General features: G+C 40.9%; 1 protein-coding gene across 3 annotated transcripts in view; it reads left to right on the top strand.

Annotated features, from left to right (window-relative positions):
- Positions 1-695: 695 nt before the first annotated feature.
- The window catches only part of sh3kbp1 (SH3-domain kinase binding protein 1), a 38,489-nt gene continuing 21,480 nt past the window's right edge, over positions 696-17,704 (top strand). For all 3 annotated transcript variants that reach the window (XM_074622693.1, XM_074622694.1, XM_074622692.1), the window contains exons 1-2: positions 696-837; positions 8,037-8,194. In XM_074622693.1, coding sequence (XP_074478794.1) covers positions 834-837; positions 8,037-8,194 — 162 coding nt within the window. In that variant the 5' untranslated portion in view covers positions 696-833. The remainder of the gene's footprint in view (positions 838-8,036; positions 8,195-17,704) is intronic.

Genomic DNA, 17,704 nt, shown 5'->3' with positions numbered 1-17,704 from the left:
ATATAATAGCCCTAGTCGACTGATAGAAAATTAATATGCAACTATTTTTTATAAAGGTGAAGCCAAAGCCTCGGTATCGAGGTCCCGCCCTCACACCCGCCTGAGCCAATCACGAGCCGAGCACGGCTGAAGCATGCTTGCATGAGCCACCTAGCTGCTACATTAGCACCATGGTGGCTGTTTGGCTAGAAAGACACAACAACCATAATATCTCTTTAACGCTATTCGAGAAACGGAGCGTCACGACGCCCGCTCCTTATTTGCATAAAGTTAAGGGCCAGTCTACTTTATGCAGATCACGGGCGTCCGACGCGACTCGTCGCCTCTCGAAACTCCTGAGAATCTTTTAAAATAAACGTCGTCGATCCAAAATAAAGACAGATTCAGCAACTGCATGGTTTATTTCTCGCCTCAGATGTTTTCAGAAACACATTTCGGTGAACTCTTTTTGAAAAATAACATGACCAACATATTGACTCGGCTACACATGGTGCAACAAATGGTGTCACGTCTGGGGCTGTGATGAAGAAGATGCAACTTGGGGAAGCCGGAATTTACGCGGTACACTTGAAGGCAACAAAGAGAGAGAGAGAGGGAGAGAGAGAGAGAGAGAGATTTGTACATCAGCGCTTTTCCGTTTTCTGTGTCAGAGACAGAGAGAGAGAGAGAGAGAGAGAGAGAAAAGAGGAAGGAATATGGTTTCATCAGACGCTCCTCCTGTTCCAGCGCTGCTGTAGCGGATCTGTAGTGCGAGCAGGAGGCTGGAGACTCTGGATAGCTCTCAGTTCACCAAGCAGCCTACAGGAGCACCACCAGCACACCGGGACACATAAATGGGTGAGATGCAACCCTTTTTTTTGTTGCTTCTAATTTAGAGAATGTCCTAAAATAGCCTCCAGCGCGCCTCTGCACATCTGGATGGAATGGAATGGAACGCTCGCTCCAGATGCAGAAATGGAACGCTCGATCCAGATGCGCGCAGGGTTCAGCCTCTCTCTCTCTCTCTCTCTCCTCCTTTCCTTTCTTTCCTTCCTTCTTACCTCACCTCTCCTCCACTGACGTCGCTCCATGCATATAGCCGACCTGACCGCAACGGGGCTGGCGTTTCCGATGCGTTTTCTTTTTTTTTACATTCATGATTAGAAAGCTATACGCGTGGGTGTGTGCGTGTGTGTGCAGCAGTGCGGGTGCGATTTCAGAAAAAAAAAAAAAAAAAAAAGCAAGCAGGGTCACATTGATGAGTTGCAGATGTTGACACGTTTACATTCACTCTCTTTCTGTGTGTGTCTGCTGCCCATTGTGTTGCACAGTGTGTTTGACTCTCCAGCTCTCTCTGTGGATGAAACAGGCCTGACTGTGACATTCCTCCTCCTCCTCCTCCTCCTCCTCCTCCTCATCATCATCGCCATCATTTCCCACAGCTCTGCTGCTGCTGCTGCTTCCACAGCAAGGCATGGCAATTAATTAGTTGTAGGGTTGGTGGGCGAGTAATCAATCAATTAAGTGCAGAAATTGGCTAATTATGTCACAGATGACATGCAGGGGCAGGAGGTGGCACTTCCTTTTTCTTTTCATGCTACTTTTTTTTTTTAGATCTATTAGACAGTCTTTTGGATAACTTGACATTATAATTGATTTTAGGGCTGTCAATAGATTAATCGCATGATTGTCCGTAGTTAATTGTGATTCACATCTGTCCATTTTCATTCACATATCATGAGGTCAGAGGTCAAGGGACCCCTTTGAAGATAGCCATGAGCGTTATTTAACCTCCTTCACGACAAGCTAGTATAACAATGGATTCCTTGGGTTTTCTAGTTTCTTATGATACTAGTATCTTCACTCTAGCTTTAAAACTGAGCCCGCTACAACCTCCAAAAAATTGCATGCATTAATGCGTTAAAGAAATTAGTGGCGTTCAAACAAATTTGCGTTAACGCGTTATTATCGCGTTAACTTTGACAGCCCTAGTTAATTTATGACCGATCAAGTGAATATTCAATAATATAAACCAGGATTGAAGATAGTCATTCCCTTCCCTTTGTATGCATTCTTTCTATTGGACCTCTGCCTCTGCTGCATGTAAACAAACAATGCACAACTACTAGACTCAAGGGAAACACAGTTATGCACAACCGTCAAGGCTGGATAACCAACTGGGAAAAGCAGGCAATTTCCCCACGGGCCTAGACCAGATCCACTGTGTGTGCACTGTGGTTGTTTAATTAATTGCAAAATTGGCTGTAATATGCGCCACTAATTACAGTATGAGCTGAAATGAAAATTACAAGGGCCTTTAAACCGGTCCTTAGCAAAACCTAAATATAAAACCCTGTGTCTAAAAGTGGTTTTCCATGTTCACATTCACAGGGTGCATATTTCTTTATAAATCTTAAAGGTTATGCAATGCATAGAAGGAAGAATGATGGTGGTGGTGGTTGTGGGGGTGTCAATAGGGGCTCCAAGTGGGGTAATCTGTCCATATCATTTGTACAAGAGGAATAAGTTGCTGAGTTGCTATTTATTGTTTCTAACATGTAAATTCAAGTTATCACACGGCTTTGTTGAATACTAGATTGGTCCGTCACGACATTCTACGGACTATTATTTCTCTATAGCAGACCGTTGCTATGTATAGCAGACCGACGCAGTTCTGATGTCAGACTCCGGAGGACCATTTTTGTGTCAAATGATTGATTTCTTAAGTAAGTAGCCGTGTAAAAAGCAGGATAATATACAGATAATGTTGTGAAATAAACCCAGACAGGGCGATGCAGGACCCATTTTGTTGTTTTGATTATTTCTTTGCTTGCTCCTTTAGATAACGTACAAAATGAAGGCAAAATATCAGACAGTGGATAGCTTTTTGTAATTCTGCTTTCGCTGCAGTTTTTTGAAGGAGAAAAAAAGTCTCATTGTTGTCCAAAACTGTGACCTTCAGTGCCTCAGTGTTGAAGTCAAAGACTTAACGGTTATACATGTAGACGTTGTAAAAGGAGCTTGGTTTCTCTATCGTAATTAATCTTAACAGAAAGCAATGCAATGTGACCAAAACTCACTTTTCTCAGCCGGAACTGAAAAACTCTTGCTTTTGCTGTCGCTGTTGTTGTCGCTGTCTCTCTCCACCTACATTGAAAAGATGAATGCACCAAGTTCCTATCTGGGGGATGGGAAAAGGGAGTGCTGGAAACTAGAAATATTCAATGCAGGTTGAGGGAGTAGGCTACAAACACTTTGTCACAAAGTAACTTGCAACATACTGATGAGTTGAGCAGGGAATAGTTGGAATTTTCCCTTTAATGTGGGAGAATTTGCTGAAGTCTGTGATCTGATCCACAGTTGGAGTGGGTGGCTTTGACTCCCAGTGGGCTTCGGTCCAGCGCGAATGTTTTACAGACAGAAAAAACGCAGCTGCTCTTGACATCATCAGCGACAGCACTGAGACAAGCCCACAACTAAACACAGGTCTGCTGTAAACCAGTGAAATGTCAGCATGGCTTTGCAGAGTTCAGTGTGTTTGTATGTGTAGTTTCCTCTTATCTAAACTGACTGCAGCTGTTCAGGGGACGCCGCAGGTCCATCTCAGTTCCTGTATGCGACCACTTGAGTGGGAGTTTTGTTTTGTCTGCAGACTTTCAGATAATCGGTCTCTTGTCCTCTCAAGGCCTCCTGTCTGTCATTTTTAGCCCCTTTCACACAAAAGCAATGTATTACCACCAACATGGAGTGTTTAAAGGAACACTGTGTAGAATTTAGGGCGATCTATTAGCAGAAATTGAATATAATATTCATAACTATGTTTTCATTAGTGTATAATCACCTGAAACTAAACCTAAACCTGTTTCAAACTTATTTTAGCTGCTAAATATTCAACTTTCTTCACCAGCTAATCATTCACTTTATCGTCTGGTGCTGCAGGTACCATACAGTGAGTTTATCTGAGCTCTTTATTGCTGGAAACACATACTTTGAGGTATATTAAAGCCAATGAGACTGATCCATATAGCTACAGTAAATGAGCAGGCCATAAAATCACAACAATGAGCTAAAAGAGGCTAATTTGCTTCTTAGAGCTGTAGCCTACGGGTCTATTCTCTGTTGGTTTGTCACTGTTACTCCATTTACACTGAATATTAACATGCAGTCTGTATATGGACATGTTATATCATCATGGGCCTTTTCTGGTATTTAATAAACATTGTTGTTATCTTGATTCTGCACGCCTTGTGATCGGATCTCTACACACGGTGCTTATGTATCCCACGTCAAGCAATGGTATTGTATGGGCTCAATTTATGTACCCTTTACTGAGGAACCAAATGCTAATTTTTGCAAAAGTTACTCAAACATGAGTAAATAATGTATTTGTTGTGAGCTAATTTCAGCTGTGAATCTGGGGCTTGAGTGAGTATTTACAGCAGCAGGACAGTGCATATGGGATTGAGTCAAAATAAACTACGGCGTGTGTGTTCATGGTAATGAGGGAACATGTCACCCACTTCAACAGTGTGGCTCACTGATGGGTTTCTACATAGTTTTTGGACAAGAATGGAGGTATAAGATATATCAGGCTTTGGATACACAGACAATAGTTGATTATAGAATAAATTCACTGATGGTTTTGGTCTTGGGATTAGTTGACAATAAGACAAATATAGAATATCAACATTACTATGAGGGATTTTTAACTGGTTATGAAAGTCTCAATTTGGTACTGATGCCTCTATATGACCTACATAAGTAAACGACACCACCCGCAAAAAGGTTGGCTATTTCTACATAGTTATTCTTTTGAATCATGAGTTTAACTGTGTCTAAAAATAAACAAATATAAATATATATATTTATAATTAATAATATAATAAAAAAAAGCAAAAAATTAAAATGAAACAATAATAATAATAATAATAATAATAATAATAATACATGTGAATAAATTAATTAATATAATTCATAATATAAATCATAATATAAAAATATCATAATATAAATATTAAATATACATTCCACCAAAATCGAGACAAAATGAAAGTTCCTCATAGTAGCTTTAATGTAAAACTATTACTTGCTCATTTATCAATTAATTAATGCACCTTAACTGGCTTTTAGTAAGAATGAGTTTGCCATGACTGTCATATTGCTTTGCAGAGTATTACATTATTACTTTGCTGTAAAATGTTCTTGGGGCATTGTGTGTCAGCATCTTTTCCATCACGCCGTGTTGTACATCATATAAAAAATGAAGGCTGTTTGCTTATATCTACTGCAAGGCTCAGATCCACTCTTTCTGCACAGCTTCACACCAGACTAAGCTCCACTCTAGAGCCTATCTGGCGTTAACTTTGTGTCACTTTTAACTTGCACCCGTCTTTGCACTCAGTGATGTGCGGAGCCACAAGCTGTCGTCTCCTCCGGTAGTGTGCGTGTCGTTGACTGACGTGAATGGGTGGGTGGACTGCAGTGTGTTGTCCCGTTCTGCCACTCAGATGTACTGTAATGCGGTTTACAAGACAACTGCCACAAGCTATCAATTCACTTCTCCTTACTGAAGAACCTTCCACTTCCACTATGTGGTGTGTGCCACTTCCCCCAGAAACAACTGAGAGCAAGAAAGGAAAATGCTATTTGTGCCACGTCGCTGTCTCATCTGCGGCTAATCTCTCTTTAGTTATCTCACGCCAGAATCATATACTCCCATCTGTGCACCAGGACAACTTCGTCTACGATCAAGTGCTTTCGTCTGCTTAATATTGATGTCTTATGGAAGTCGTCTTCCTTCTTTACTGTGAAATAAACTCTCATCGACGCCCTCTGACCTTTGCCTTTAACACAACTGCTTTCACAAGAAGTGTGGTCTTGTGGCCGATTCTGACCAGTGTCCTCATGTTTGGTGTTCGCCTGTTGGTACACTTGTGTGTTTGTGCATGTTATACTATACGCATGGGAGTGAATGAGAGATGTTTTTGGGGAGGAAGCCACCAGTGTGTCTGAGTCATAGCTACCCCTTTTATGCTGTTGTTCCCATGGTTACCACACCCCCGAAACTCCCCCGTCTGCCCCCCCTTTAGCTGCCCACACAGTTTAGACAAGGATCAGGCCTCGGCGGCTAGTATGTGTGTGTGTGTGTATGTGTGTGAGAGGTTAGAGTTAAGAAAGCTATATATGATATGACACATTCAGTACATTTTTACAAGTATTAGCAGCTGCACAAGTGGTCACAAGTTTTTCTTGTGTGTGCGTGTGAATGTACAAGTTTGTGTGATGTTTAGAGATATTTTCTTTTGCCAAATTTCAGTAAGTAAATTCAGCATAATTTACATTTCCACAGCAAAGAAATACTGTTTTCATTCTTATTAACAACTACTTTGTCATTTTATTGATTGGTGTTAAGCTACTGTTAATGAAACTCAACACTTCTGCACAGATATTTTACACTGAAAACCTTCCAGCGGCTCATAAAGCGTATAATCCCTCTCTGTCCTGGTAGATTTGACATGACAGACTACATTTACGTTTCTGTCTACCTTGTTTACAGCTTTGTGCAGCAACCATGTAGTTATACAGTTATACCATATACTCCTTCACATTTAATAAATTTCATCAGTACCTTATATATCAATAATTAGCACAACAAATGTCAAGATGTTTATTTATATTGTTTATTTTATTGCATATTTTTAGGTCTGTCCCTTCTTAGTCGATTAGTCGACCAATCGGTCGTTTTGGTCTCAGTCGACTAAGATTTCTTTAGTCTATTAGTCGTTTTTTTATGCTTTTTTCATGCTGAATGACTGATTTCCAACAAACCTATGAGCACATTTCTGGTTTAAAGTGGTTCTGAAGCCAGAATTTCTGTCTTGTATTACTGGAACACGTCACAATGAAATAAATCATGAACCATGACCTTTTAATGCAAGTCATCTGCAGGAAGTATTCGGTTTCACTGACAGTAGGTTGGATACCGATTGAAAGAACAGCAAGTAGCTGTAATTAAAGGTATTCGTGGAGTTTTTGACCACTACTAACACAGTGTAGCATTTTGCTTGTATGCACTTGTATTTTTTATGCTCTCACAGATGCATTTGCACTTTATACGCCCAACAAGATACCCAGTCATGCCTTCAGTTTCACGTCCGCTGATCGAGAGTTTGTGGTGGTAACAAAATAAGAAGTGCAGCAATGTGCCAACAAAGGCTAGGAAATAGAAGATTTCAAGTTAGCAAACATAGATGTATTGATGATGATTTTATGTTTTAAAAAATAGTGTTTTATGCAACAAGTTCTCCAAACAGAACGACAAAATATATCCATACCATCTAGAATACTACACATAGTTTTCTGATTTGATGCTCTCTCCATAAGCATTGCAAATCACTGTTGAACTACGGTAAAGGTTTGGTTAGGTTTAGGCACAGGAAACATTGTGATTTGGGTTTAAATGACTACTTTGTTAAGGTTACGGGAGCTTTGTCGTCACGGTTTCAATAATAAACACTATAAGCCACTGATTCTTTCATTCTCCTTGAGAGGATAGTCTCATTGTCGGTGAGAGACACTGAATGTAAACATGACTTTCACTCCACATGGCACCTTTTAATTAGTGAGTGAAAACAGTTTTCCTGTTTGAAAGCGATACTCTGAGCAGCAGAATTTACCATTCGAGTTATGTGTGAGCACAGGTAATTCCGCCTCCCCCCCCCCGAGGCGTTTTCTGGTCTATATTTGTTTGTGTGCATTTGAGAGTTGGCCATTTTTTTGAGGAAATGAAACACTCATCAGAATCAATGCTGCACCAAAGAGGAATTAATTCAAGTTTAATTTATCTCTGCGGCGTTACATGCCAGTAAATTTGCATTTCAGTGCAAAATTCCATTGTTGTGTGTTTGTCTTTCACTCTCGGTTTTGAATCAATAAATAAAAGCAGCAGAATCATCACAATGAAAACCACTGTGTAAATATAGAACAATGTGACACCTCTGCACTTTCTTGACCTTTTTTATTGCAGTTTACTTACTCTCTCTTTCTTTTCCTCCCAGTGGAGGCCGTGGTGGAGTTCGACTATGAGGCCCAGCAGGACGATGAGTTGAACCTGACGGTGGGCGACATCATCCTGAACATACGGCGGGACGATGGCGGATGGTGGGAGGGCGAGCTGGGGGGACGCAGGGGCCTGTTCCCGGATAACTTTGTCAGGGTGAGTAATCACAATGTATTTTATCTCCTCATTCTCAGTCTCTTACACGCTCCATAAACCCACAAGAGGCCCTCCATAAATAGCAGCAGAGTAAACATGCAGTTTCCAGTGTGTCACTGCAGTATGGTTGTGCTCGGGGTGTTTGTGTGCGCTTTCACACTCTCGCCCCATTCGCAGGTGAGAGACATCTTTTCACACTTTTCTCTGTAAAGTGTGAGAGTTTAAGGTGGAAATGAGGATTATATTTCAATCAGACAAAGAGATAAAGTTACGTTAAGGTTGAGTTTGTGGTCAGGATTCCACCGTAGATTAAGGTTCCACTGCCAGAAGTGGATGTGAATGTCGGATACAGAAATTGTCGAATGCAGCCCCCGCAATTCCGAAGTTGGAAATGTCTGTGGGGAGGGGGTTTCAGAAGTTTGACAAGCACTTCTGATGAAGTGTACTGTCTCCTTGAAGGGTTAGAGTTAGTACATTGGAAGTCTATCCTTAGCTGGCAGTGTCTAGCAACACTAATAAGGATAAAACTAAAAATGGGTGGCGGACTTGTTAATTCAGCACATCTCACGACTTCTTCTTTCTCTCCCCTCCAACTTTACTTTTTCCGTCTTTCGTACACCAAGCTGTTTTGCTAAAACTGTGACTACACCCTTACAGCCACAGTGACAAGTGAGTGAGAACGCAGAAAACATAAGGCTGTAAACACTCGGAGTAAACATGGGTAGTTTATATGAATTCCGAAACTGCAGCGATGTAAACGTTAATGAAATTCTCTGCTGTACAAATCAGAGGTAAAATGAGAATTCATAGTTTAAAGGGTGGGCCAGTGTGTAGCATTTAGGGGGATCTATTAGCAGAAATGGAATATCATGATGGTTTGTTCCACAGAACCATCTGAGAGGCCGTCATTGGAAACTGTTTGGAAAAGGGCAGGCACTTTCAAAAATATACTTGGCAGGTGATTAGATGAATCATCTGTTGAACGACCGTGAAGTTAACTGAAGGCGAAGTCTCGTTCTTTGCTCTTCTTTCGATGAGGAAATCCTCTCCAGTTCTGATATAACTGATGCTAATGCAGCATCTACGCTGACCTCTTCAGGAGCCGCCATTGTTGTTTAGAACAAACAGTTGCCTCTCTGTGTTGTCTCACGCTATGTATGGTCTCACTGGGACTCACACACCTAAACCACACCCATAGCTGCCAGTATCTCCTCACAGGACACTGATTGGTCCGGTCGCTGGCAGGCCGGACACAAACACATTACTTGAAGTTTGACGAGATGGATTTTCGTGTGACATTTGATCCTGCGATTCTCATGTGATCTCGTGCATCGCGAGGATCCAGCTGCCGTGCAAGGTTACTTCATATCAACACGGGGAGTGGGTCTTCTTCACGGAGTCCGCCATGTTGCACTACCATGTATTTTCTACAGTAGCCCAGAATGGACAAACCAAAGACTGGCTCTAGCGACAGCCTTTCGCGTTTTTATGTGACCTGTGTCACCGTGACTGTAATATTGATAACTATGTTTTCATTAGTGTATAATCGCCTGAAACTAAGAATCTTTGTGTTTTTGTTATATTAGAATGAGCCTTTTATATCTACACAGGGAGCGGGTCTTCTTTATGGAGTCCGTCATGTTGCTCCGCCATGTTTCTACAGTAGCCCAGAATGGACAAACCAAACACTGGCTCTAGAGACAGCCTCAGACACGCTTATGAAACGTGAGCCACAGAGTGCAAAACCGTGGTTCCGCCACCAGCAGTCTGACTTCCGTTGCTCCTAAAGAAGTGTTATTATGGTAAGGATGGCCTCTGAGCGAGGTGAACGGCGTTACCACGGTTTTGCACTCGGCGGCTCACGTTACCGCAGTCTTGGAAAGGGAGGAGTGAGTGGAGCAGTATTCAGTTGGTTGCGATCTGCAACCACACCACTACATGCCACTAAATCCTACACACTGTACCTTTAAGTCATTATTTAAGCAAAAATGCCCAAAACAATCAGTTGTTCCAGCCTCTCTAATGTAAATGCTGTTTTTTTCTTGATCTTCTTTGATAGAAATCTGAATATCTTTGGGGTTTTGGATGATTGATCGGACAAAACAAGACATTTGAAGACGTCGCATTGGGCTCTGGGGACATGTCATGGATAATTTGCTCCATTTTATTATGTTTTTATAGACTGAACGATTACTGGTTAATTAAGAAATAACCGGCAGATAAAACGACAATGTATCTGTGGGCAGTGGGGGCGAGATTTCCAATTCTCTTCCAGTCTGCCGGTGGCACAAAATAGACATGTAGGTGTGAGTGTACGCATAGTAAAACAGTGTGCTTGCGGTAATGAGAAGAGGGAACTATCTAGTTCACTTGTAACATGAGGGGAAGTAGAGAAGTGCCACAAGCCAAGTGAAAGAGAATAGCGTTCACATTTTGACAGCGCTGCCGAAGAAGTCAGTCTGTTGTCAGGTGGTTGGCCGTGTAGCCCGGCTTTATTTGTGCTGACTGAATGTCACAGCTCTCATTCACTGTCAGGGAGCCGGACAATGGGCCTGTGAAGTCCCACTGGTGGTGTTTGAGTGAATGTGCGTGTTCATGTGTGTGTGTGTGTGTGTGTGTGTGTGTGTGTGTGAGACAGAGAAGGGCTGTGAGTAATGCAGTAATACCAGACTGGTCTGTCACAAGACTGCAGTTATGGGAATCAGTGACATTAAGCTTTGCAATGCCGATGAATGTGTGCGTGCGTGTGTGTGTGTGTGCGTGTGTGTGTGTGTGCGTGTGTGTGTGTGTGTGTGTGTGTGTGTGTGTGTGCGTAGGAAGCGGGGGATGTGGACAGGCAGGTTTAAAAGGGGGACAGGAAGTGATGGTATGCGAGCAACCCCCCGTCTGGTGCCGTCATGGCTGACAACCAGCACGTCTGAGATTATTAAGGTGAAGCAGGTCACTGAATTAAGTTGTTCAGTAAAAGACAGTTTGAAAGGTGTTTTTGAGAGTTGTAATTTCAGGGTCAACTCAGGTTAACAAACCGCTGATAGTTGCCTGGACGGTTAATTTAGCAAAGCAACCGATGTTACAGATATCACGAGCTGTCAAAAGCCTGGAGCTGTTATCAACTAACAGATTTGTATCTAAAAACCAAATTGCTCTCTGGGGAAACGCTCAGTTCTTGACATTAACCATATCTGTTAAACTCTGCAGGGTGCATTTAGAAACACAATCAGCTGCTGTTTCTCAACAACAAGGACCTCTAATATCGCTGCCTTACAAAACAGTATACAACACAACATTAGGGCTGAATATTCTAAGTTAATGGATTCATCAATAGGCATTTTCGAACAGTTCTGGAGACTACATATCTTCAAGGGCTTTTTTTTCCCGTTTGCATTCGCACCGCCAATACACAAATCCGGGGAAGTACCGGAAGTAAACAAGTCGCCGTTACGGCGGTGGCGTCTTCCTACAATACAGACAAGTTTGAATCCAAGCTGTCCCTAAGAAGTGTACAATTTTTTCCCTATACCTCTACTTTCTATGTAACGTTACTTTTGACAACGATGTCTAGGAGTACAGGAAGAACCTGAGCAGTTCTCAGCTGCCTAACGTTAGTTAAAATGGTGAAACAAGTAACGTCAGCTAAGTTAACACCGTGTAGCTAGCGTAGCTAATGTTAGTGGACTGAAGACGTTGTCTAGGGGCTGCGGTGGTCCCACAGAATAAATGAACTCAATCAACCAACGGTGGCGTTATTGTGCAAATATATAACGCTCTAACTAGGGCAACCTAATGACGACAAAGTAAACATTTGCTCGGCATCACAAACTTTTTCTTTAATCATTTTTAAATACATCTGTGTTTATTATTTACGCGGAACATTTACGTAAGTTACTACGAACAACCACGGACCCTTTCGGCTGAAAGTCCCCAGTTAACACGTTTAGCAGACCGTAGAGTCACTACGACTTGCAACCGCGGTAATGGTGGCGCCGCTAGATGGCGGAACACACATAGTGGTCGCCAGACTTTTTGCCAGAAAAGGTGTAAGCCGGCCGGCTGTTGGTATAGCAACGCTTTGACGAGTCAAAATCGCGTTGTATTTCCCCCGTTGCATATATGCTCAGTAAAGCCTCAGTAAAGCCACTGTCGGCCCGTTGTTACGGTTTTTTTTCTTCCATTTTTTTTTCCATTACGAGTTGTTGTTTGTGTTGTTTGTCGTTTACACTTTTTTTTGGCGGTTGGCGGTGATGAATTGGCTCATGTGTTTGACTAATAAACTACGTCAATCACAGTTCCTCTTGTGCTGGGAAAGTACCGACCCTGAAATAGGAGCTAAAATCGTTCCTAGTTCTTTCGGTGCGGACGCAATAAAAAGGGTGATACTTAATAAATGATGTTCTTTAGAACAATGAAAAAGTTGCTACAGTCCAAAAAACTCCCCATGAAAATGTCTGAACATCGCCTGGGGTGCATGTTTATGGGAAGTGCTGTAATCATCTGAACTCTGTGGATTAGATAAGCAGGTGTTACAAATCACAATCACATGCTCTGATTGTCCTTCATGGTGCAGAAGAGCAGCTGCATTAGTCACGTTTAAGAAGTAAAGTCACTGCGGATGTCTGAGAAATTGAAAACTTTATCAAAAAACATGCTGAAGTTGACCTTCTTTTTATTTGATGAATGCAACTTAACTGCTTTTGTAATGGAAGTGAGTCATTCCTAGTTGAGCATAACATTTATATACATTTAAATTTCTTTTATTTGGCTAACCGCTTAGTCTATAAAATGTCAGAAAATAGTGAAAAATACCTATTATACTCCAAGGTAACATCTTCAAATGTCTTGCTTTGCCCAATTAAAACTTAATGATAATATAGTTACACATAAAACACATTAAATATGTAAAAACAAAAACAGAGAGAAGCGCGGATCTGGAAATTCTTTGACATTTTTGCTACAAAAAAAGACAATCAATTTCGATCTACAACGGTTAATTGATTAGTTGTCAACTATTAAATCAATCGGCAACTATTTTGATAATCGACTAATCGGTTTGAGTCATTTTTTAAGAAAAAAAAGGTAAAAATTCTCTGATTCCAGCTCCTTAAATGTGAATATTTTCTGGTTTCTTTACTCCTCTATGACAGTAAACTGAATATCTTTGAGTTGTGGACAAAACAAGACATTTGAGGACGTCATCTTGGGCTTCGGGAAACACTGATTTGATATTTTCTGACATTTTATTGAACAAACAAAGTCGATTAATAGAGAAAAATGATTGACAGATTAATCAACAATTAAAATAAACGTTAGTTGTAGCCTTAAATCAGTTATCAATCAATCAGTCAAAGCGTTATTACAGAAACAGGTTATAGATAAAGGACAAGACATTACATATAGCCTAATAAGATCAAAATGCTTGCAGATGAATTCTGTTTCTTATTGTTTCAGGTCTAATTTGAACCCACTGTGTATGTTAACATATCTTTTATAACAGCTCTCTTTCTGTGCCAGTATGACCAGCGAATAGAGTTGTGAAATAACAAGGAGGTTTATGAAAAGAGGGAAATAATAATTTGCGTCATGGTTCCTCTGCATTTCACAATTATTTTTTACAAGCAGAGCTCTCTGTGCTTCCCCATACTTCTTCTTCTCTCTCTCTCTCTATGTCTCTGAGTTACTGATTCTTTTATAGTGCTAACACAGGGGATGTTACACTGCATTGTTTTGCATTATCTGCAACTGGGAGGAAAAGGGGTCAGAGGTCTGGTGAGAGGGGATGCACAAAGCGGTGTTTAGCATTAAAAGCAGCGCAGAGTAAACTACATACTTACTGTCAGGCTTTTACACATTACACAGACAAACACAACCAACACCGCAGTTAACACTGTGCAGGTGTTTCCTGTTCAGATATGATGAATCACGTTGTCTTCCTCTCCTCTTTTCAGCTGGGTTTCCTCTAACTCTGGGTTACCTCCATATCCCCACAGGAGGAATTGCAGTAGAGCATGAATGCGGTCCAAGTAGTAACAAAGGCCTCCAAGAACAGCACAGTTTGCTTTGTTCTTGATTTTCATTTTGCAAAATCATGCAGTCATTAGTCTCCGGTTCCCAAACTCAAATGTATTAATTATTTAAAACAAGCAGCTTTAATAGATAACAGATGGATTTTAGATTTGATGTTGCTTTTCATGAAGCATAAAGCCAAACAGCTAGTAAACACCACCTCCCCCACTCATAAAAAAAAGGAAAGCTGTAGGCTAACAAATGGCCGCTGTGGGTTTTTGCGTAGGTTGGCTGCTGTCTCCAAGTTAAAAGTGTTTTTTTTTTCCCAGTGTGTCTGTGCATGTGAGTTTCTGAATGAATGTGTGTATCTGTTTTTGCAGCACACGAAGGCACGCCGAGTTAAAGCCAGTCCATCTGCACTCTGACTGCAGAATCAATGTGTATTTTCCTGGTTCTACATTAACACTGCATTAGCCTACTTAACAAATGCAAACACCAAATGTCACGGAAAGATAACAGTGTGACTGACCTGACCTCAGTCGACAGAAATAATAACAGTTATTAAAAAACAAGAAATCTGCCAGTTTTGGTTCAGTCTCATTGGTTCAGTGAAAATGCTCCAATAAACACAAACACTAACTGCACTTACTGTGTTTCTTGCCAAAACTAAGATGAGAAGATTGATACCACTCTCATAACACAAAATGATGTTCCCATACAACTAAACTGCATTCTCTATTACGTTTCGAGGGAAACATATTTTCTCCCTGATTGCAGTCGCCGTTTTAAACACGTGGTTAACGTTGTAAATTGAAACAAAACAAAAAAAGCAACAAAACTACTTGGTTAGGTTTAGTAAAAAAAACATCACAGATTGGCTTAAAATGACGTTTGTTATGTTATTAAGCTACGGACGGAAATTAAAATAAGTGAACGTTGACTTTTGGGCACGAACAGTGGTCTCCTGGGTGAAAATCCTGTGTTTATTTGACCCATCCAACGCCACGACCTCCTCCTTAAGTGGACTACAAACGTATTTGTGACAAAAACAAACGTAATCTGCGTCAAAATACGTTTCCCTCGAAACATAATTGCACAATGCAGTTTAGTTGTATGGGAACATAATTTTTCAGCGTCTGTGCGCTGAAGCTACAGCCAAGAGACGATTAGCTTAGTGTAGCATAAAGGCTGGAAGTAGGAGGAAACAGCTCGCCCGGCTTTTTCCAAAGTAAAATCTTCCCTATTCCTTTATTTATAAATACAGTTCTATATTTTTATAGAGAGTAGAAAGCCAAAAAAAAATATGTTGATGAGTGCAGTTTTCTCTGTGTTGAGTGTTAGAGGACAATTTCTGTACCCTGACTGTGGTCGTGCCAACCCCAGATATCCGTTTGGTGTTTCATAGGTGTTTCGCTGTATTTGCAGGTCTTTTTTCAGAGCTGTGTCCGCCACTTTTGTAGCTTCCTCTTCGATGCGCGCTTACGATCTGGCACTTGGTGGCTACGCTTTTATAGAGGTTGACACCCAGAAAAGAAAATCCAGGCAGAGGGCAGGGTCTCTGCAGATACCAGCCTGTTCGCACGAAAAGGCGTATGAATGACACGATAACACGCAAGCAAGGCATTTAGCGTGCAATAAGAACACCTTTTCTGGCTTTTGGCGTGTTATTTGTACATCATGTAATCTGTACCGACTGTAATGTAAATGCATCTGTGTAAATATGCTAGTGACATAGAATAAAAAGTGAGAAAGACCGCTTATGGTGGGCGGAACAAACGCAACTTTTAACCAGGAGACTGGTGTTCGAGACCGGTGTTTTGTTTCGTTAGTGATGATAAGTGATGATTGCGAAGGATTATTTTTGTTTTGGGAAAATCCTATTCATTGTGCTTTTAAGTTCTAATCCATCACTTCCTGTTGGAAGAGGAGTGCACACACCACATGTCAGAATTTAATTGGCTTCTCCACTACGGAGGTTGTGGATCTTTTCTCTGCTGAGTGCCAAATTAGTTTGCTTTTTTTTACACAAAAATCATCCTTCCTTCAGCGTCATGTCCGGTCTCTAACCTTTGTAGCTCCTAAAATGGCTCTTAGCCTAAGATGAGCTTTGGCTGTTGTCTAGGAAACGTCTTCTCTTGTTGATATTTTTGGATCTCAGAGGCTCATTAAGGCTTTCACGCCACACCAGGCCATACACAACCAGGGTGAGTGTGAGGGGTTAGAGTCTGTGAGTCAGTACAGCAGTATGCCTCACTGAGCTGCGTTTGCCACAGGGCCAGAGCTTATGAAACAGTGTCATGATGAATGTGGTGGAGAGATGTGAACCGTCATGTCTGGTTCTTCTGGGTCTCTCTCTCTGTGTGTGAACGTCTCCCTGGATGTGGTCGTCCCATCCGCCGGCTTGTTGGTTCTTGTGTCTGTTTGCCGGTTCTCTTGATCAGTTTCGCGTGCTGTCTTGTGATTCTTTATGCAAGTGAAAGTCATGTGGACAGAGAGGGAAAGGTTGCAGCAGTGAGAGGGAGAGACTGGGGACTCTGTTTGAGTGTTTGTGTTTGCTTCATGAGCTCTGGCTGATCGTCTGCAGGTAAACAGGAAGGCTCACCTTTGTTACTGACATCTAATACTGCAGCTCAGTGCAGGGCAGAGCCGGGGGGCTCATACACATTGATACAGTTTAATATTGAATACATAAGCACGTTTAACCTTCAGGTTTGTATGCAACTCATTCACAGACGTTACAGTTGCTCTTATATAAACATAAAGAACTGTAAGAAAATAGAAATAAAGGAGTATATAACATGTACATTTTGTACATAATGCTACAACATAAACACAATATACAGCATGTAAAGAAATATAAGAACGTAATAAAATAAAAAATAAATGAGAATATGAGAAATATGCACAAATATTTGCATTAGGACATGCAATATATAACATATAACTACAAATTCATGACATAAAGAGTTCGTTTTTGACAAAATCTACAGAGTTTTAGACTTGTTTGTCGACAATTTGATCGCCAACATTTTAGTCCAATTGTAGTCACATGCTTCAGTACATTTTTGGTGCTGCTGCGGTGTTTATTGATGTATATTATGTGCATGCTGCAAATATGGGTACTGATTTTAATACTATTATTAAGTGGGTTTATTAATACAAATATAGTTTATTATTGCATTTTCATTTGATGTGAGATTACCTTTTGTTTCTATGCTATATTAGTGGTCCAATATTCCAAACCTAATCCAATATTACCATTTTTACAAGTAAACATTGCTCCTTTCTTTGGCAATAAGAGGTGCAACCTGGCGGTTCCTCAGGTACTTTGGTTGGATGGCGGCTCGGTTATGAAATTTAACACGTCCATTTGTTTAAATTATGAATTTTTCTTATAGTTTCTTTCTTATTTTAGTTATTTGTTGCTCCACTGTGGTTTGTTGTTTCATAATTTTGTCAAAATTCTCCAAAAATACAGTCAAATTTGTCATAGATAGTGAAAATGTATTG

This window comes from Sebastes fasciatus, chromosome 21 (assembly GCF_043250625.1).
Source record: "Sebastes fasciatus isolate fSebFas1 chromosome 21, fSebFas1.pri, whole genome shotgun sequence".
Taxonomy (NCBI): domain Eukaryota; kingdom Metazoa; phylum Chordata; class Actinopteri; order Perciformes; family Sebastidae; genus Sebastes; species Sebastes fasciatus.
Note: the sequence above shows the minus strand (reverse complement) of the source record. Positions and strands in the feature narration are given on the sequence as shown.